This window comes from Rhamphochromis longiceps, linkage group LG7, assembly GCF_057381845.1.
Source record: "Rhamphochromis longiceps isolate RC_006_pf linkage group LG7, R_longiceps_female_GT1.1, whole genome shotgun sequence".
NCBI classification, from domain to species: Eukaryota; Metazoa; Chordata; class Actinopteri; order Cichliformes; family Cichlidae; genus Rhamphochromis; species Rhamphochromis longiceps.
Genome location: NC_140563.1, coordinates 15535493 through 15557821, shown reverse-complemented (window position 1 = coordinate 15557821; position 22329 = coordinate 15535493). Strand labels below are relative to the sequence as shown.

General features: G+C 40.8%; 1 protein-coding gene across 1 annotated transcript; it reads left to right on the top strand.

Moving 5' to 3' along the window:
* Positions 1-548: 548 nt before the first annotated feature.
* atp8b4 (ATPase phospholipid transporting 8B4) lies at positions 549-22258 on the top strand. The gene is made up of 29 exons (XM_085412472.1): positions 549-559; positions 797-921; positions 1250-1311; positions 5236-5294; positions 5376-5489; positions 5578-5676; positions 5772-5833; positions 7435-7507; positions 7708-7778; positions 7924-8003; positions 8132-8290; positions 8434-8522; positions 8806-9002; positions 9106-9314; positions 10146-10189; positions 10278-10443; positions 10525-10713; positions 10896-11011; positions 11132-11296; positions 11380-11491; positions 11572-11677; positions 11834-11975; positions 12354-12537; positions 13223-13446; positions 14336-14419; positions 16447-16692; positions 16793-16931; positions 17011-17141; positions 19386-22258. The coding sequence occupies exons 3-29, from the start codon at positions 1278-1280 to the stop codon at positions 19695-19697; spliced, it is 3606 nt and encodes a 1201-aa protein (XP_085268598.1). The 5' UTR covers positions 549-559; positions 797-921; positions 1250-1277; the 3' UTR covers positions 19698-22258.
* The last annotated feature ends 71 nt before the right edge of the window (positions 22259-22329 follow it).

Here is a 22329-nt window from a genome sequence, read left to right as displayed (position 1 = left end):
CATTTCTTTATTGCTAGGTTTATTTATTGTCCATTGTATTCATCTTTTTTTATGTATTTTACTGACCTTTTAAAAACTGGTATTTCTTCTCGTTTAACGTGTATTTTCTGTGTGTTATTACTGTCCTTTAACTGGAAAGCACTTTTGTCAACTATGTTGTTTCTTTTAAGTGCTCTGTGTAAGTGCTTTCCTTCGTACTACTAACTACTGGAAAAAATGCAAAGGTGGTAAAGGCAATAAAAGCATCTTAGATTAGATTTAGATAATTAAAACGAGGCTAGTGTTAAACAACAATAGCACTTATTATTGTTGGCTAAGTTTGGAAAAAGGTTGTTACCTTCCTGTTTAGCTCTTTTTCACTTGGTTGCCAAGGTGGCACGTCTGAAAAGCGTACCTGCGCCACACAGTAAACATACTTCTTTTTTTCTATTTGCCAAGAGACTGGGCTGAGTAAGAGAGAGGGGGAGAGAAAGAGGTGTTCATTGCAGCGCACACTCACTCACTTCTACTTCTCCCAGAAGAAGAGGGCTGCAGCTTCATCACCATGTCGCGGTTCTTGGTGAGTGATCGTCGGCTGATTCCTGCTGCCTCGTTATTTCTCCGCTCATTTGTTTCAGAAGAGCGGGGCTGCTGATGGTTGCCTGCCTGCACCATCCTCACAGCCCACGCCGCCCGCAGTCCTGTTTTCTTTATTATTATTAGCAAGCTTCTAACCGCAACAGCGACATCAGCACCATCACCACAGCTGAACTGCTTTTTTGTGTGTGTGTTTTTATCTCTGATGATTTCTGTTCAGGAAGAGGCGATAGGGTCTGCTTCGAAAAAATCAGCGGAAGGCGCTACTTGAAATAAATGGTCGCGGGTAAATAACAGGATACATGGAGATAACACAAGTCTGCGCCTGTGAGAAACCTGTGCAAGGTAAGAAGTGGATAAATGCGGTCACACTTCACCGTTTGTGTTTTATTCTACGCACAGATAGAGAAAACTTCCATAAAGACAGGCCCCTTCTTTTGAAAACAAAGAGCCTAGGTGTGCACTTCAGCCAGGGGTTACACCTCACCTGGAAACCCCAAGGAGACACAGTCCACTGAGGATTTGCCTTCTGCTGCTTGCACCTGCAGTTTAAAAGCGCCTTGATAAACAGTCACATGTAATGCCATTATGGTGCATTTATTGCTCTTTCCTACACCTCTGCCAGTGCAGGGTTTATTGTTTGTTAAGCCTGGGTCCTCCATCTGCCTTTCAGGGAAATCCTCGGGAGGTCCCAGGAGAAGATGGAGACATTCTGGAGAAGAAAACCTCATGTTGGTAAGACTGATTTGTAGTTGTAATTGATTTCTTTATAACAACATTACAATACATTCCACAGTGAGGATGTCTTAAAAGTAGGACAAAAATGCAGTTAAACTGTGAGGTTTCAGGCAGGCGAGTTGCACATATTTTTTTTTTCACATAAGTGTTGTTTTTTTTTTTACTTTTAAAAGCAGAAGGCGGAGCTTGTGCCTTCCTCACTTCGCAGATGTTCTCTATGGTGCAGTGCTGCTTTGGAAAGATGGGAAAGATGAAATCTGAGGAAAAAAAGAGTGTGCACTTTAATATAACTTGTCTCTTTCTCTGTGCTGGTGTGCGCCTACGCTATCTGTGCTCTTCATGTGCTCTGTGTATGCAGATTGCATGTTTGTCATCTGCGGCATCCTTGAGCGCAACATTACACACATAACGCAAGGTGACCTTATGCTCCTTGCACTTTAGATGGGATTTCAATTCCTCAACAATAGGTGTAATTATCCTTTTAGGAAGAAAGATGTGGCATTGCTAGCGAGACAGCTCATCTTAATGCTTCCCGTATTACTGTTAGAGTCCTCAGAGTGACTGACTACCTGAAATATTTCCTGAATCATTTCACTGTAAGCTGTTCAGACTTGCATCTCTCTTTAAGTCCACTGAAATTCCCTGAAAATAAAATTGAAATATTTCCCTAATTATATGCTTAAGCAGACCAAATGGTTTGAACAATAGTGGCCTCCCTTAATAATTAAGTATCATAGTAAGTGATAGCAGGATGATCCCAGCTGTCGTGGTAGATGCTCTATCCTTTTGCAGCTCTGTGCGGGTGCGTTATGCATAATTCAACAATGTTTTAACCTTGTTTGGAAACAGCAGATCTGTCAGCGTACATGCTCTTTCGGGAGCGGCTTTGTGTGAAAAGTTAAAATGCTCTGATAAATGATCTCAGCATTTGCGGGAAATACACCGGCTCTTGTTTGAGAGTCAACATTTTTCACATCGAGACTGATTAGAAAGGGTGACCAGACATATTAATGACCCTTAATGCATTGTGTTTATGTATGAGCCATGAGAAGAATGTCAAAGTTGGGAAATGAAGTCTTCAGCTGTTGGGTAAGACGGGCAGGCCAAGACAAGGTGTGTTTGAAGTAGACGCACGCAAAAAGGCATCATTTGAAACTTTATCAAGTTTAGAGGTTTGTAGTTTCACTTGGCAAGTGCTCGATCCTGGGCGGAGACGCAAATCCCTTTGGGGTGGGTCAGGAAGGACATCAGACATTAAAATGCTGCCAAATCAAATATGTAGAGCTACCTGCTGCTGTGACCCCTTGTGAATAAGGGAGCAACTGAAAGTAGCTTTTACGAAGTCAGCCTTTTTTAATATGCCATGGTTAATCCCTTTATCCCTCTATAGATGTCACAAGTCTTGCTCATGAGAAGCATGGAACGCAGGATGAAAAGATGAGTGAAACTGCATGACAATTTCACTAAGAAGTGGTAGAGAAGGGTTTTTTGAGCTTCTGAGAAAAAAGGGTGTGCACTTTAATTTGATAGATTAGTTAAACATGTTGCATCATGTTGACTGATGAGCTTTTGAGGGGCTGGTAGGATTTTATTTCATTTTGTCAAAGTAAAGGCTTCCCTTTTCTCGTTTCCACCATCAGTGTGAAGCTAAGTGAACCGCTAGCGAGTTTTACATTAACTTACAAGAGCCTTTCTAGTCTTCTCACTTTACAGTTTCCAAGTGTGTTGGAGTAGCTGAATTTTTGCAAAGGAGTTTTTGAACTAAACTTTGCACAAAAAGTAGGGAAATTTGTGTTTGGTCAATTATTTCTTTGTTGTTACAATTCTGCTTCTTGTCAATAAATCTTATATCATTGGGAAGCCTGTTTATTGCCAGATTTGTATTTGCGGGTTGAGCAGCAGAGTTGAATGTGTGGGTTGTGCCCACGAAAAACTTGCCACATCTTCTCTGCCTATGCCAAACAGCTTATTCTGCTATTGACTCTTGTTTTGAGCTTCTGGTACAGGAGCATAGATCCTGCTACAGGGGTCAGTTGGTGTCTGCTGCAAGCATGCCATGATTGACTGATGTGCATAGCGCCCGTGCCACTGGACAATTTCAAGCCGGTGTTCCACAAAAACAAGTTGCACCATTATTTGGAGTGAGCCCTTCAAATTTATGACCCAGTTCTATATAATAGGGAATGTGACAAGCTGGAAGTGGGCTTCCCAAGAACATAAGAAGACTGTTTCCTCACCCTGTCAGCACCCTGTTGGCAGTCTTCCACAGATTTGCAATCAAGGTTTTCAGGACTATATGGTTAAAGGTCTCTACCCGGACAATCTGGAAAAGACCTCACTACTAGAAAAACAAGGCTTGCCATCCTTGGAGGCATTCTCAATGCAGAGAGATATCAAGTTGAAATCGTGCAACTAGTGGCAATCTCATATCTCCACAGTCTGGGACTGAAGTCTGTCCTTCAAGATGATAATGGGTCTCCCACAGATTGGGGTTTAACAGAGACTACCTCCAGAATTTGTGAGTGGAGAGGATGAAATTACCTGTCTGCAGTCCTGACTTCAACTCCATTGTGGGATCAGCTTGGGTGTGCGCTTCATCCCAGAGTGACCAACACAACCACACTGGCTGACTTGTGAAAAATGTTGGTTGAAGAATAGACTTCCATCCTACAGTGTGAGGAGAAGGTGCCAGGCTGTTGTGGCTGTGTCCTTCCACATCATGCTACTGAGGCTGCTGAGAATCAATAGCAGAATAAGCTGTTTGGCATTGGCAAAGAAGAACTGGCAAGTTTTTAATGGGCACAACCCACATACTCAACTCTGCTGCTCAACCCAGCTTGTTCTTTACAAATGTGGCACTATTTAAAGGGGAATAAACAGCCTTTCCAATAATATAAAATCGATTTCCCAGAGCAAATTTTTTTTTTCAACAAAGAAGGTGTGTTTGAATCAACCAAACACAAATTTACCCACAATTTGGTGGGGGTGCTCCATTCAGCCTATAAAATTTCTTACAAGTACAAGATTTATTTGGAGCTAAAAATAAGGATGTCTGTTTTAATACATATAAAGATATGAATTAAAGATCTGTCTCCATCTTTATCCCTCAATGAAGCTCTTATTCAAAGTTTAGGAAATAAGACTTAGAACCTTATGTAGATATAGTAATCAAAGAAGTTGCTAACAATTTAATGGAGAAATAATTAAAAAACATGTGCTAATCAAAGAATGACCTCTTCTTGTACCAGCGTGAGAGTGAGCTCTCCATTGTAAATATAGTCAAACTTTTTTTTAAAAGGAGGTTTTATCAACCACAGTCAAGCTTACTAAAGCTTAACTAAAAGTGGGACATTGCAACATCACGGGGTTTGCTGGCTTGATCATGTAATACTTTGTGAAATACTGCAATGTAGGAAAAGGTTTCATCATCCTTATCTTCAATAATCACCACACCAGAGGAACATGCTGGTGCTTGAAACAGTCTTTTACTTTGTCTCTTCATAAATAAATCATCCTTTTATTTGCAGATAAGTGAACCGAGACCTCTGTGTCCCTTCTCTTACAATAAATAAAGAGCAAAAGAAAAAAAATCAATCTAAGACAAATTACTGTGTTCATCTTGAGAATAAAAAAAGAAAAAGAAAGATAAAATACACAGTTATGAAACTTTACCCTAAGCTAACTAAGCTTTCTTTAGGATTTTGCTCTCATTTCAAGAGGTGATTTGGAAGGAAAATAAATGTTAGGGCAGTCTGAAAGGAAAAAAAGTATTTTAGGATTTTAAACGGAAAGAAATATAGGCAAATGGTCAAAATCTCATATTGATGTTAAATTTGTTCTGCTATGTGTGTGAGAGGCAGACTTTAGAATAAGGAGCTCTTACTTTAAGTTCTCCTTTCCTCTGTGTTGTCTTCTCTGTAGAGAAAGAGCGCCGCGTGAAAGCCAACGCGTGGGACTACAATGACAGGTTCTCTTATGCCGTAAGTTACCTGCATTAAATTTGCTTTAAGTGTTGGCTGTGGGGTTTCATCGGCGCTGTTTCTAATGATGTGAATCTTCAGGATAATCGCATCAAAACCTCAAAGTACAATATCTTCACCTTCCTGCCCATCAACTTGTTTGAGCAGTTCCAGAGGGTGGCAAACGCTTACTTCTCAGTGCTCTTAATACTGCAGGTAGGAAAAAGTGCTACTGATTGTGTCATTAAACTATAATTTGATTGATGTAGGAAACAAAGAGGGCTAATGCAAACTTTGTTCACAGCTAATTCCAGAAATATCCTCCCTGTCCTGGTTCACAACCATCGTGCCTTTGGTTTTTGTGCTCGTGATCACGGCTGTTAAGGACGCCACAGATGACTATGTTAGTTTCATTGTTTATCTCTTACAATTTGTTTGAATGCTATTCTTTTTACGTCTCTTCTTCAAATTTGTAACCCCCTTTTTTAAAAATTTCAGTTCCGATACAAGAGCGACCAACAAGTCAACAACCGGCAGTCACAGGTTCTCATCAGAGGAAGGTACTCTATGACGTTGTCATTTACACACCCAGTTCTGAAAAAGTTGGGATGTGTATGTAAAATGTAAATAAACAGAATGCAATAAAAACCGATCAAATGTTTCAGCTGAGAAAATATTTAAGAGGAAACTTTAAGAAAACAAAACAAGACGGTGTCGAATTTGATGACAGCAACAAGGATAAAAAGGTTATGACGGGCTGTGTTTACAACTGTGTAGCATCCACTCTTCTGTTAACAACAGTTCATAAATGTCTGGGAAGTGAGGAGTCCAGCTGATGGACTTTCGGGAGAGGAATATCCCATTCTTGTCAGCTTTGTTGTATTTTTCAATTCATAATGCGCCAAATATATGAAATTAGTGAAAGGTCTGGACTGCCGGCATGCCAGATCAGCAACCCAGACTCTTCTATTATGATGTCATGCTGTTGCAGCAGACCTTTATGTATCTTTCAGTCCTTCTGTTGCCTTTCCAGATGTGAAAGCTGCCAGTTCTATAGGCACTGATGCGCTGCCATCAGAGATGCATGCTTTTGAACTCAGTGATAACAAGCCGGATGGTCCCTCTGCTCTTTAGACCAAAGGATGTGGCGTCCGTGTTTTCCAAAAATAATTTCCATTTTTGATTCATTTGACCAAAGAATAGTTTTCCACTTTGCTTCAGTCCATTTTGAATGAGATTTGCCTCCAAGAGACAGAGGCGTGTCTGCTTCGTGTGATCGAGCTTTAACCTGCATTTGTGGGTGATACGGTGAACTGTGTTCATAGACAGTGATTTCTGGAAGTGTTTCTGAGCCCACACAGTGACCTCCATGAGAGAATCACACCTGTTTTAATGCAGTGGCATCTGAAGGCCTATAGATCTCAGACATACAGTATTGATCTGTGGCCTGGAGATTTCTCCAGATACTCTGAATCTTTTGATGATATTATGTGTGTAGATGATGTTAAAGTCTTCACAACTTTATGTGGAGGAACATTATTTTTAAGTTTTTTGTTATTTTTGTACTTTGGTCAACCTCCGCCTGTCTTTACTTCTGAGAAACTCTGCCTCTCTAAGATGTCTTTTCATGTTACTGACTTGCTGCCAAATCAAAATCTTCCTCCAGCTATTTCAGTTTAGCACCACTTACCTCTCTGGCCTTTGTTGATCACATCTTAAGTTTTTTAAAGACGTGTTGCTGACACTGAATTCCAAAGAAGCTAATATTTTTCATGAAATACAAAAATGTTTCAGTCAATCCTTTATTTACCATGGGCACCTTTGAGCACTTATTAAATAACTGTAACTCTGTTACTGTTTCTGCTGGAGACAAAAGTCAAACTGTTTCAGAATGAAGAGAAGACATGCTTTATGGGGGGATTTGGTGTATCGTGGTAATATGAGACATTAATAATGGACTGCTGTCTTAACATGGACAGGAAAAATCAGGTCTGCTTAGATTTTACCACGTGCACTTCCCATTTTGGAATCATTGCATTCTGTGATTATTTACATTTTGGGCAGCGTCCCAACTCAACTCTGGAATTGGATTTGTAGATGCTTTCCTGCAGAGGCTACATTTACAGCTATTCCTAACCTTTTGTGTTTCCTGTTTTTCAAGTTTGCAGAATGAAAAATGGATGAACGTTCGAGTAGGGGATATCATCAAACTAGAGAACAATCAGTTTGTTGCTGTGAGTAAAGCATTGCTACGACACTGTCACACTACATGCTAGACTGTAATATCAGCCTTTTAGATTAACATATAGTAAAGAAAATAGGTTCTTTTGGGAGAAATGGGGCCAGTTAAGTGCTGTTGCAGGTTCAGTGATGCAGAAATTGATTTATGCCTTTTTTTCCACTGCTGAGTATTTTGTATTGGATTCACACACAGGCAGACATCCTCCTTCTCTGTAGCAGTGAGCCTTATGGTCTGTGCTATGTTGAGACTGCAGAGCTAGATGGGTAAGTTCTGCGCAAGGTATGAAAAGTAAGATGGGAGCAATTGCACAAGACATTCATATGAGCACAAAAAGTGCATGCGTATATTTAATTTGACGTTTAGCAAAAATAGCCAACTTTTCTTTGTCTTCCTTTTTCTTCCCTCCAGAGAGACCAATCTAAAAGTCCGTCAGGCTTTAACCGTTACCTCAGATTTAGGAGACATTTCTAAACTGATGGACTTTGATGGTGAGATGATGCCAAAGTTTTTATTTTCACATTTTCTCTCATTTTTGTCTACTTATATCTAATTATTTGCGACGGTTTGATCAGTCATGGCTGACGAATCTTTTTCTTTTTCTTCCTTTGTTCCTCAGGGGAAGTCATTTGTGAGCCTCCAAACAACAAGCTGGATAGGTTTACTGGAACATTATACTGGAAAGGCAATAAATATCCTCTGGATAATGAAAAAATGCTTCTGCGGGGCTGTGTACTCAGAAACACTGAGTGGTGCTTTGGAATGGTCATATTTGCTGGTAATAGTTGCTTTTTAATGGTTTTATTCTCCACATCCATTAGCTGCGTCTATATTTTTCTTCTTTGCCTCGATGGAAAGGTCACGGACAGTCTTATTAATATTCTTTCAACACTGACAGTTGTTTGCACATCTGCCCAACAGGCTCACAAACCAAACTGATGCAGAACTGTGGAAGGACGAAACTGAAAAGGACCAGTATCGACAAACTCATGAACACTCTGGTTTTGTGGGTAGGCTGATTTTTGTAACTCTGCTTTGCATTTTACGATGCTAGCATGGGCTGATGATTGTGGCTTAGTTGGCTATTTTATAGGCAGCCGTTCTAGTTGTAAATAAATTGCATAAATGATAAATTTCCCTTTAAAAGCTGGCAGTCCAGAGTTACATTCACTGGTTTTAAATGTCACATTTTGTGCCTTTTACTACAGATATGCTCATATAAGCATATAAAACATACCACTTTATTTGATGCATCTTTGGGAACAAAAATATGTACTCTTGTCTTTTTTTCAGATTTTCGCCTTCCTTATTTGTATGGGAGTTATTTTGGCAGTTGGACACACTATTTGGGAAACGTATGTCGGCACAAACTTCAGAGTGTTTTTGCCGTGGGACACGTTCCAGATTAGCGCTGTGTTCTCTGGATTCCTCACCTTCTGGTCCTACATCATCATCCTCAACACTGTTGTGCCCATCTCGCTGTATGTCAGGTAAGCACCTATGCAGTCGTTGTAAAAGTCATTTTCAAATTAAGCCCGTCACACTGACTAGGAAGTTGGTAAATAGTTGTATTGCTCAATAAAACTTCATCAGTGTGGAAGTCCTGCGACTTGGTCACAGTCACTTCATTAACTGGGACCGGAAGATGTACCACAGCCCGATGGGCACTGCAGCCCAAGCTCGCACCACCACCCTGAATGAGGAGCTGGGCCAAGTGGAGTTCATCTTCTCTGACAAGACAGGCACGCTCACCCAGAACATCATGGTCTTCAGCAAGTGCTCCATTAATGGACAGATGTATGGTATGGAGCTTTAGTACTACATCGGGTTAAAACACTGGGCTAATTAGCCTCTCAGTTAAATTGGGCTACTCTTCAACAAAAACTGCTGAACAGTTAAGCATGGGACCTAAATGTTTTTTGCTTTTTTTAGTTTGTTCACCCTAAAATGTTAAAATTGTTTGGTCAAATTTACTGTAGCAGACTTCGGGGGTAATGCTGGGAGCCAGGTCCAACTACAGAGGCAATTACTTCTTAATCTTTGACAAAATAATTAATGATAAAGCTCTCGATTGTTCGCCTTTCCCACCACATCTCCGACTTGTTCAGTGTTTATAACCCAGTTAGAGCTATCTCCCTTTAAGTGTTCCTAGAATCAGATCCAAGTGCACTGAGGCTGCTTTCGTTTACCGCGCTCCTGTTCTTTGGAACCAGCTACCTGCTGATCAGTGATCAATCACATCTGCGGCTACATTCAAAAACAGGCTCAAAGCCTTTTTTTCCACACAGGCCTTCAGTCAATAGCTGAGTGCTTGTGCTTTAACCCCTTAACGCCTATCATATTTGAAACATGGGTTTTTGAGACTTCTACATCATTAGTGAGTGAGATCTTCCCTCCCCTCCCTTGAAAAGAAATAGATTGCATGATATGTTTTTCAGCAATAAATAACAACATTTTTTAAAAACTTGAATTTTCTGGCAATTATTTCATGGTTCAGGCTTTAAGGGGTTAGGGGGAATTGTAAACCTGCAGAGGTTTTTATGTTTTTCTCTTCTTTGTTAAGCACACTGTGTTCACTTATAATCAAATGTGCTATATAAATAAAACTGCCATTGTTACTTTTATGTTTTTAGGTGATGTCTATGATGAATTTGACCAGAAGGTGGAAATTACTGAGGTGAGCAGATTGAAAAAAGCAGAAATTCTTTCTCTTTCTAGTGAAACAGATGTGACACAATCATTGCGCTGGTGCTTTAATGTCTCAGAAAACAGCCTGCGTGGATTTTTCCTTCAACCCTCTCTGCGACAGAAGGTTCAAGTTTTACGACAGCAGCTTGGTTGAAGCCATCAAAATGGAGGATCCTGCAGTGCAGGAGTTTTTCAGGCTGCTGGCTTTGTGTCACACTGTCATGCCAGAGGAGAAGAGTGAAGGTAAACATACATGATCCAGAAACTGTAGCTGTAATAATTCAAATAACTCTGATTCACTGATGTGTTTATGTTCAAATGAAGGAAATTTGGTGTACCAGGCACAGTCACCTGATGAGGGAGCGCTGGTCACTGCGGCGCGAAACTTTGGGTTTGTCTTCCGGGCGCGAACCCCAGAAACCGTCACGCTGTGTGAGATGGGACGAACCGTCACCTACCAGCTTCTGGCCATACTGGACTTCAACAACGTGCGCAAGAGAATGAGTGTCATTGGTTAGGTCTTCACTTATAAAAGCAACACACAAGTAGTCATCATGAAACTCTGTGGACAATAATTACGAAATAGCAGCACGAGGCAACATGTCTGATTATTTTGTATCTACTGACAATTTAGTTGACAGCCAAATAATCCATGTTTTATTTTTCCTCTTGCTGTGCTTTGTCTTGTTTGATAGTGAGAAGCCCAGAAGGCCAGATTAAACTCTACTCCAAAGGCGCTGACACGATTATTTTCGAACGTCTGGATCCATCCTGTGAAAACCTCATGTACACTACCTCAGAACACCTTAGTGTAGGTGTTATCGCAGTGGATAACATAATGTCTCCTTTGTAAATAATTGCGCTGTGGATTGCAGATTTAATGATTTATTCTCTTAGTCAGATGTTTATTTTTCCATCGTTTTTCATGCAGGAATTTGCTGGGGAAGGGCTTCGAACATTAGCTCTGTCCTACAAAGACCTCGATGAAGATTATTTTAAAGTTTGGATGAAGAGGCTTCTCTTTGCCAGCACTGTAATAGAGAATCGCGAAGATCAGCTTGCTGTCCTTTACGACGAGATCGAACTGGGCATGAAGGTAAAATTGACATGCTTTTGGTTACACTCCTAAAGCAATCGATCGCATTTAGTCCTGCTGACTCACTGCTGACTTTGTTGAAGCTTCTAGGAGCCACGGCGATTGAAGACAAACTTCAGGAGGGAGTTCCAGAGACCATCGCCTGCCTAAATCTAGCTGACATTAAAATCTGGGTCCTTACAGGAGATAAACTAGGTACCTGTGAATGATGACTTTAATATTGGCTGGATTGTCTGTGGAAAGATACACGACTGTAAACTGTTTAATTTCATTAGAGACAGCAATGAACATTGGCTACTCCTGCAACATGCTGCGAGATGACATGAATGAGGTGTTTGTTATCTCCGGCCACACCCTGCAGGATGTGCAGCAGCAGCTCAGGTGACACATTTTTTGCATTTAATTCACATTCAGGGTGGTATTCTTTGAATATTAAATGTCCCATTTATAGAAAGTCTGTGGATTTAAAATGCTAAAAAGCCTTCTTGAAGAGAATTCTGGTGTGATTCACTTTTACTGCCTTGCATCTATCCTCAGGAGCGCCAAAGAGCACATCCTCGGCCTGAGTTGCGTGAGCAGTGCAGGACATGTTGAGAAGACGGATGCGTTTGCAGACGATTCTGTGTTTGAAGAAGCTATAATTGCAGAGTATGCCTTAGTTATCAATGGACACAGTCTGGTAAGATAACAATGAAAAGTGGTTTCACGGAGACTGCCTTTAATTAAATGCTCATTTTTACTTCTGCACTTGTTTTTGTTTTGTTACTGATGCCCGTTGGTTTCACACTGTTTGCTAAATGGCTCCGATGTTCTTTGATGAGTCTGCTGCGTCTGTGCCTGCTGCCAACTGAACAAAGTCTACAATAAGCTCTGCCCTCGGCTCTATTACAGGATTTTATTAACATCATTTTGCACGCGAGCTGCTCTCTTGCTGTGCCCAGGGCAGAGTGCGTGATGCACACAGGGATGTTGCTTAGTGTCCCCTCCGCAGGGGGTTGATGTTACACCGCGGTAATGATAGATTTAATAGGTGTGGTGTGGGTACTCTGCCCTTCAGGCTCACGCTCTGGAGCCCCAGCTGGAGCACATCCTGTTGGATTTGGCCTGTCTATGTAAAACGGTGATCTGCTGCCGCGTCACGCCGATGCAGAAAGCTCAGGTGGTGGAGCTGGTGAAGAGGCACAAGAGAGCTGTCACCTTGGCCATAGGAGACGGAGCCAATGATGTCAGCATGATCAAGAGTAAGTTTCAGATCATCCACGTGTGGCGTGCATGTAGTATGTATTACTATTACAAAGTGAAGTATAACATTTACAAGTAAACACTTGAAAAGAAATATCAGGAATTCTCAAGAAAATATCACAAACTGATGTGGATGCACACTCTTCTGCATCCAAGGACTCCGTTCACGTGTGTGTAGAGGGAATTTTCAGCCTTGCCAGAGGTGACAAATTAAAGGAAAAACCTGAGGGGAGCTGGAAATTCTGTTATGCTTCGAAGGGAAATTTTGCTGGCATGGTTAAAGATCACAGGGAGCACTCTCTTGCAGGATGAGAATGCCCACATCCACAGGGCACAAGGATCAATGAAAGATTTTTATAAACTTTGTGAATCATATTATATGAATTAAGCAGTCAAACTGCTGAGTACTTACTCAGTTTGTTCATATTTTCTGCTTAACAGATTTTTTTGGGGTATACGATACAATAGTGAAATTACCTCCCTTACCCCAACACCTTACAACCAGCCACACACTGCGTAAGAGGCTGGTTGTAAAAACATTTCTTCATTTATAAAAAAAAACTCAGTCCAGACTGTTATTTAACGATGTTTGTGAATATATTTCCAGAATCTTGTCAGCTGTTTGTAATGACAAATATTTCAGTTATGAAGGGCATTGCTTCACACACTGTGTGTCTTACTCAGCTGCTCACATCGGTGTTGGGATCAGCGGACAGGAGGGGATGCAGGCTGTTCTGGCCTCAGATTACTCCTTTGCCCAGTTCCGGTACCTGCAGAGGCTCTTGTTGGTTCACGGACGCTGGTCTTACTTCCGCATGTGTAATTTTCTGGGATATTTCTTCTACAAGAACTTCGCCTTCACCCTGGTGCACTTCTGGTACGGTTTCTTCTGCGGCTTCTCAGCTCAGGTAAGAAAACTGTAATGAAGCCTTCAAGCATATTTGAAGCTTTTTTTATGTTTGTGTTGAATCAATTATGCATGCCAACTGTCAGGTCTGGTTTTGTGGTGAGGTCACGGAGGCTGACCTCAGGACCACTGGAGTAAATGTGTCTCCTTCTGACTCTGTAGAAGCCACAAGGCCTGTCAGGAGTGTCTTTTATCTAATTTAGGAACAGACCTAGTCCATTTTGTTCCTAATAGACTAAAGTTGAAGGAGATGTGTTCACTTTGTCTGGAAGGAAGAGTGGTGAGCAGAAGAAATAATCTAAGTGTTCCCTGCTGGAGGACAGTCTTCACAACCGGGGACAATACAGTCTGTCAAACCTTCTCCTGGTACACCAGCACAGACAGGCTTACCTGTGTAGAGTTTTCAAAAGTAGAAGAGGCAGAGCCTTCAGCTATCAGGCACAACTATGCACTTTGTCAGGCAGACACCCTCTCTGCTTTTAAGGTTTCTTTTAAAACTTTTACATAGCTCTTAAAATTAGGGATGTTTCAGGTGATCCTGTAGTCATGAATGTATAGGCTCAGACTGCTACTGTACTTGATTCAGACTGCCTTTGTTTAGAATAAAAAGTGAATGTTATGTACTTTTATACTTATTGTACCATAGACTCTAAATAAGGTGAAACCAGTGAGCTATTCCATGTCACTGACTTTCATCCATGTTCTTCCAGCTTGTGTTCAGTCTTGTTTTCCTTGATGCATCTGTCCTCCTCTCTGCTCTGATCTTCCCTTTGTTCTCTCCGATATTGAGCTGAAAGAAATTTTCATGCACGAGACCTCTCGCTCTTCTGAATGTTTGTGCTGTATGGTTGGAAAAAACCCTGCTCTAACAAAATGTCCACTTTCCATAGACTGTGTATGACCAGTGGTTCATCACCCTCTTCAACATTGTCTATACATCGCTGCCAGTACTAGCGATGGGACTTTTTGATCAGGTGATAATAGCTCTTGTACAAAGTTAAAGCATACTTAAGTTTTATTTCAATGTGGCTGTGCATATTTTAAAAATTTGCACAAAAATCGAACTTTTTCTTATTTCAGTAATCTCTCTCTAATGGTAAGCTCCAGAGCCGTTTCATAGTTTAATTTTGTTTCTTCTTTTCAAGATACTGTCAAGTCATTCAGGTGAATATTTTATTACTGTTGACCTCTTTCACTGTGTCATGATTGATAAACCCATCAGACGTACCTAAAAGTCTAACCCTACAGTAGGTTGTAGCTTAAATTTAACCCATGCGATTAGCGTTCCTAATCCCAATTTACAGTGGCTTGCAAAAGTATTCGGCCCCCTTGAACTTTCCCACATTTTGTCACATTACAGCCACAAACATGAATCAATATATTGGAATTCCACCTGAAAGACCAATACAAAGTGGTGTACACGTGAGAAGTGGAACAAAAATCATACATGATTCCAAACATTTTTTACAAATAAATAACTGCAAAGTGGGGTGTGCGTAATTATTCAGCCCCCTTTGGTCTGAGTTCAGTCAGTTACCCATAGACATTGCCTGATGAGTGCTAATGACTAAACAGAGTGCACCTGTGTGTAATCTAATGTCAGTACAAATACAGCTGGTCTGTGACGGCCTCAGAGGTTGTCTAAGAGAATATTGGGAGCAACAACACCATGAAGTCCAAAGAACACACCAGACAGGTCAGGGATAAAGTTATTGAGAAATTTAAAGCAGGCTTAGACTACAAAAAGATTTCCCAAGCCTTGAACATCCCACGGAGCACTGTTCAAGCGATCATTCAGAAATGGAAGGAGTATGGCACAACTGTAAACCTACCAAGACAAGGCCGTCCACCTAAACTCACAGGCCAAACAAGAAGAGCGCTGATCAGAAATGCAGCCAAGAGGCCCATGGTGACTCTGGACGAGCTGCAGAGATCTACAGCTCAGGTGGGGGAATCTGTCCACAGGACAACTATTAGTCGTGCACTGCACAAAGTTGGCCTTTATGGAAGAGTGGCAAGAAGAAAGCCATTGTTAACAGAAAACCATAAGAAGTCCCGTTTGCAGTTTGCCACAAGCCATGTGGGGGACACAGCGAACATGTGGAAGAAGGTGCTCTGGTCAGATGAGACCAAAATGCAAAACGCTATGTGTGGTGGAAAACTAACACTGCACATCACTCTGAACGCCATCCCCACTGTCAAATATGGTGGTGGCAGCATCATGCTCTGGGGGTGCTTATCTTCAGCAGGGACAGGGAAGCTGGTCAGAGTTGATGGGAAGATGGATGAAGCCAAATACAGGGTAATCTTGGAAGAAAACCTCTTGGAGTCTGCAAAAGACTTGAGACTGGGGCGGAGGTTCACCTTCTAGCAGGACAACAACCCTAAACATAAAGCCAGGGCAACAATGGGATGGTTTAAAACAAAACATATCCATGTGTTAGGATGGCCCAGTCAAAGTCCAGATCTAAATCCAATCGAGAATCTGTGGCAAGATCTGAAAACTGCTGTTCATCTAATCTGACTGAGCTGGAGCTGTTTTGCAAAGAAGAATGGGCAAAGATTTCAGTCTGTAGATGTGCAAAGCTGGTAGAGACATACCCTAAAAGACTGGCAGCTGTAATCGCAGCAAAAGGTGGTTCTACAAAGTATTGACTCAGGGGGCTGAATAATTACGTACACCCCACTTTTCAGTTATTTATTTGTAAAAAATGTTTGGAATCATGTGTGATTTTCGTTCCACTTCTCACGTGTGCACCACTTTGTATTGGTCATTCACGTGGAATTCCAATAAATTGATTCCTGTTTGTGGCTGTAATGTGACAAAATGTGGAATACTTTTGCAAGCCACTGTATACTTTACACTCATCCGCTTTAACTGACCATTTGTCATAAAACTGCTGCAGAACATTTCCCCCATTATCCTCCCATCATTTATTTCTTATTAAAATAAACAAAAGAGTCTATAATATCATACTCATGCTTTGTTTGTTTTCTAAAGGACGTCAATGACCAGAACAGCCTTCGCTACCCAAGTCTGTACAAACCCGGCCAGCAAAACCTTCTCTTCAACAAGCGTCAGTTTTTCCTGTGCACCCTGCAGGGGGTTGCCACGTCATTCCTGCTTTTCTTCATTCCCTACGGGGCTTTCCCTCTCATGGTGAAAGAAGACGGCTCCTCCTTTTCAGACCAACAGGCGTTCGCCGTCACCATAGCAACATCCTTGGTCATTGTTGTAAGTGTTCAGGTGAGACTGTAAATATCACAAAATACTGCCAAAACAGGACTGCTAAATGAAAAGAGGGTCTTATTTTTATTATTATGGTTTGATGTACGTCTGCTCCAAGATCGGACTCGACACGCACTACTGGACTGCCGTCAATCACCTCTTCATATGGGGGAGCCTGATGGTGTACTTTGCCATATTATTTGCAATGCAGAGCGACGGCTTATTTGGCATTTTTCCGAGCAGCTTCCCATTTATCGGTGAGTCTGGTTCAGTGTGGCCCGCGCAAGAAAATTACGTTGATACGAGAAAATTGCATTTCCTTTTATTCCTCCTCAGGCACGGCTCGTAACTGTCTGTCAGAGAAGAGTGTGTGGTTGGTTGTTCTGCTCACCACTGTGGTGTGTGTTATGCCTGGCTTAGTCGTCAAGTTCCTCAGAGTGGATCTTTTCCCGACGTTGACAGACAAGGTACAGCAACTGCAAGTTACTCAAAATACTTTATTGAGACATTGTAGATAGTTTACAAAAAAAAGGTTAACGCAAGAGAAGTTTGTCAGAAAAAGACCCCAGATTTGATCAAATTTGCCACCATGATTCTGGATGGAGCAGTGGATCTTTTTAAGACTAAGACACAACATGAGATCAGCAAGCCACTGAACATGGGTGGGCGGGGCAGCAGCCTTCCACCTTACCAAAATGGCACGTCTAACCGAGAGGCAACCAGAGGACAGCAAATGAAGTTTTGCCCCGATAATATACTTATCATCCTCCCCCTCTGTAGCAAAGAGAGCAAATAGGGGGTTAAGAGCCCGTTTCAGGTCAGTAGCCTTGTTCAGAGTACAAAAAACTCCTCCCGAAAATGTGCGAAGGCAGGGCAGGTCCAAAACATGTGGGTGTGATTGGCATCATCAGACCCACACCTATTACAGCGAGGGTCTAAGCCAGGATGAATCTTAGATAATTTGGATTTAGATAAATGGGCCCTATGAACTACTTTAAATTTTAATAGGGAGTGGTGAACGCAGAGTGGTGTGGAATTTACCAAATGTCATCTGACATAGATATACCCAACTCTTCTCCCCATGTGGATTTAAGGCCTTCAGAGGGAGCTGAAGTTACAGCAACTGCAAGTTTGAGCAAGACAATGAACACTTGGTGGAAGTAACTATGTCAGTATAGTAAAGTATGAAGCTTCATACTTCAACTAAATTTAATAGGCAAATAGTACTTCACTATATTTATCTGACAGCAGTAGTTAATAGTAACTCTCCGGATTAAGATTTTTTACAAAAAACCCCAAAACAAGCCTACTGACAATTATCCGGTTGTTCATAAAAAGTAATAACTAAGGGAAATTCCAAATAATAAATAGAAATCAGTGAAGCATATCCTCCCTATATCCTCTCTAGACTCCTTAAATTAATCTGTAAACCAGCCTCTACGACTAAAACAAGTAGACTTAAGAATCAAACCAACTGCAGCAGTAAAATGCTGTTTACAGTATTGGTAACCTTATACTTATCATATGAGTTTCTGCAGAATTAGCACTTTTACATACAATATATTGTCAAAAATATTTACTCACCGAACTAAATCATTGAATTCAAGAGTGCAATCACTTCCACGGCCACAGGTGTATAAAATCAAGCGCCTAGGCATGCAGACTGCTTCTACAAATATTTGGGAAAGAATGGGTCGCCCTCAGGAGCTCAGTGAAGTCCAACATGGTACTGTGATAGGTCCAATCATTAAATTTTGCCGCTATTAAACATTACACAGTACCTTCATCTGTTAGTTCTAACAAAGTTAATGTTATAATGTTATACATGTTATATAATTTTATAACAAAGTGGAAGTGATGGAAACAGCAACTCAGCCACAAAGAGCTAGGCCACGTAAAACGGAGCAGGGTCAGCGGATGCAGAGGCACATACTGCGCAGATGTCACCAACTTTCTGCAGAATCAATCGCTACAGACCTCCAAGCTTCATGTTGCCTTCAGATTTGCTTAAGGACAGTTTTTAGACCCTTGTGAAAGGCAGTGGTGTAACACACACTGGGGTGATGCTTGATGCTGTTGCCAGGAGAACAGCACTTATCTGAGGGTATAAATTTAAGTATAAAGTTTGGTGTTGGGTTTTCTGGTGTTGGGCTCAGCCCTTTAGTTCCAGTTAAAGGAACTCTTAATGCTTCAGCACACAAAGACATTTTGGGCAATTTCACGCTCCCAACTTTGTGGGAACCGTTTGGAGACGGCCCCTTCCTGTTACAACATGACTGCATGCCAGTGCACAAAGTAGTTTTATAAAGACATGGATGATCCAGTTTGGTGTGGAATAACTTGACTGGCCTGCACCTCCACCTGACATAACATGTTTGGGATGAATTAGAGTGGAGACTGTGAGCCAAGCTTTCTTCTCAAACATCAATGTCTGACCTTACAAATGTGCATCTGGAAGAATGGCCAAAGATTCCCATAAACATCGCTAAACCTTGTGGACAGTCTTCCCAGATAGTTCAAGCTGTTATAGCTGAGAAGGGTGAAGTGACATCATATTAATCCCTCCTTTTGGCAATATAGTGTATACTTTGGTAATAAATATTTTGTACGTTCTAAATTAGATTTAGGTCTTTGCTTTATACATTGGGGACTTTTTATATTTAATACACGTGTTGTGTATTTACACACTTTTCCATGATGTATTTCCGCAGGTTCGTCGTCTCCAACAGTCCAGGAAGAAACAAGGACCTCAGGAACAGAACCTGAGGCGAGTACGCAGGACAAGCTCCCGCCGCTCTGCCTACGCCTTCTCCCACCAACAAGGCTTCGGCGAGCTGATTACCTCAGGCAAAAACATGAGGAGGAGCACAGTCTCTTCACTTTGCTCCCCTGAAAGAACAGCACAAAGCCACAGCTCCAGCTGGATAGAAAGCATGTTAAAGAGGAAAAATGAAGTTTCCTGTGCCTCACCTGAAAGTGAAGGTGGAGCACCAGAAAGCAGCAACAGTGCAATACAGACTTGAAGCAAAAAAAGCACGGAGACTGAACTCGACGTTTAAGATGCTGCATAGAGTAAAGGGTACCGTATGCATGGATCCTGCAGACCAAGCACAATTTTGGGTGAATCTTTGCTCAAATCAGCTACACAAATGTACCTCAGTTATTTTTGTTTTTTAAAGTGTGAGTTGTGCGAACACTGAATGTTATAAATGCCAGCCAAAACATAATTAAACGAAGGAACCACTCCCAAACGAACAAAGAAACTGGCAAACTCTCACTCTGACACTCATGACAATATTTGCATGAATTGCGAAAGTTAAAGAAACATTTATAGTTGCTCAGAAATAACCCAGTTTGACCTCAGTTTTGTACCATTATAATGGCATGTCCTCTTCTGATTAATAAAGACCTTTCAGTACTTTTAGCTGTTACCAAACAAACCTTTGTGCAATAAAAACAAACCCAGTTCCCCAAAAAGTCAGAACGATGTATAAAATGTAAACAACGGCAGAATGGCAATCACTTGCAAATCTCACACGCCCATAGTGTATTCACAATACACCACAGAAAACTTATCAGATGTTTAAACTCAGGAAACATTTGAAGAAAAACATTTGATTTTCAATTTGATGCCATCAACACATCTCAAAAAAGCTGGGACATGGCCATCTTTATCACAATGTAGCATCTGTCCTTAAACATCTGGGAACTGACCAGCTGCTGAACTTTTGGGATATTGTCCCACTCTAGTTTAATATATCCCAGAGGAGATGGCAGCGTTTCTAGATTGTGTTCACATTTATCGATGGCACAGTGAACTGTGTTCTCACACAATGATTTCTGAAACTGTGCAGTGATTTCTGTGGCAGAATTTTTGGCCTCACCCCCTGCGCACAGAGATTTCTCCAGATTCTCTGAATCTTTTGATGATATAATGTACTGTAGATGATGAGACATTCAAAGTCTTTGCGATATTACATCAAGGAACATTATCCTGAAAATTTTCCACAATTTGTATACAGTTTTTTTCATATCCAATCATCTTATTCAACCTAATTAGCCACACTTTTGTTGCCCCAACTTTTCTGAAATATGTTGCTGTCATCAAATTGAAACAATGTTTTTCATCAAACAGTAAAATGTCTCAGTTTAATCATTTGACATGCTTTCTAGGTTTTATCGTGTGGGTTTGTGAGATTCGCAGATCATCGCATTCTGTTTTTATTTACATCTTACACAATGCCCCAACTCTTTTAGGGCTGGGCTTGTAAATTACAAAAGGGAAGATCGCCCTGGCCACAAGTACAAAAAGCATCATCTTTAAAAACTATGCACTGAAACACACTTTCGTCTTAACATACATCCAATACTTAAAAAATAAGTATTGTAAATGCTGAACTAATGCTGCTGAATAGGATGATAAGCACAATAAATTACAGATTTTAAACTTTTAATATATTTTACAGTTTGTGGCATATAGCATGCCACAATGACACTGCTCTGAGATCCATTGCCCTGTGCTGTGCCTTTAATAATTTCTGTTAAAGACGGTTCTTTTCTATTTAATATTTCATCTCTGATTTGGCCTGAGTATATTTAAGGACAAAGTAAAACTGAAATGCATGGCTTGAGTAAGACATATGGAAATAAGGGAGGTTTGATCATACGTCAAAGAAACATCGAATAAGTGGAGAAGTTTTAAATGTAAAAAATTACTTAAACCATCGGTTTTTTGAAGTAGTTCATAAAAGAGATGCAAACACAGGCCAGGTAAAATATGATATAATAAAGGCGTTTGAGCATTTTGCCATTGATGGATTCATAAGGAAAGAATGAGATATACCCCTAGCTGAAAACCCTCACATAGTGTTCTTCTTCTTTCGACTGCTTTCATTAGGGGTCACCACAGATTATCTGCCTCCATCTCAGCCTATCCTTAATATCTTCCTCTGTCACACCAACCCCCCTGCATGTCCTCCTCCACCACATCCATGAACCTGCTTCCTCGTTTCCTCCTGCCTGGCAGCTTCATATTATAAAATAACCACTCTCTCCTCCACATCTCCAAACCATCTCTTGCCTCGCTCACAAACTTATTTGGATTTGCATTTTAACCATTTACTTGATTCATACTTAATTTTTTATTATCATTTTACACGAATAACATGTAAAAGGGGCCACTTTTATGTCCTACGAAACACCCCCCCCCCCATTTCTTTTGCATATGATATATGATGCATAGACCTCTAAGCCTCCAACAATCTCTGCTCTTTTGTGAAGTAAAAAATGTTACTGTGCAGAAGTTAACATCCAGCATTTGAGCCTTTTGAATGTCTTTAATACACTTACAACCCCAACAGTCTGCGTTTCCATTGATGCACATGGAGAGAGGGTTTTGTTTGCCTTTTAATGTTAGTGTCTGAAAATTTAATATAGATGAATTTTATACAGCACAAGTTTGTTTTGGTTGTTGTTGTTGTTCTCACATTTGCTTTCTTTTTGTTTATGAGAAAAATGTGCAGACAGACAATGACTTCTCAACAAAATCTTACATTAGAACATAATAAAAAAAAGAACATGTTTGAATGCACCCCGGAAGCAAATTTTGGCCCTTATTTTCCAGCATGATCTATATAGAAGAAAAAGGTAAATTTA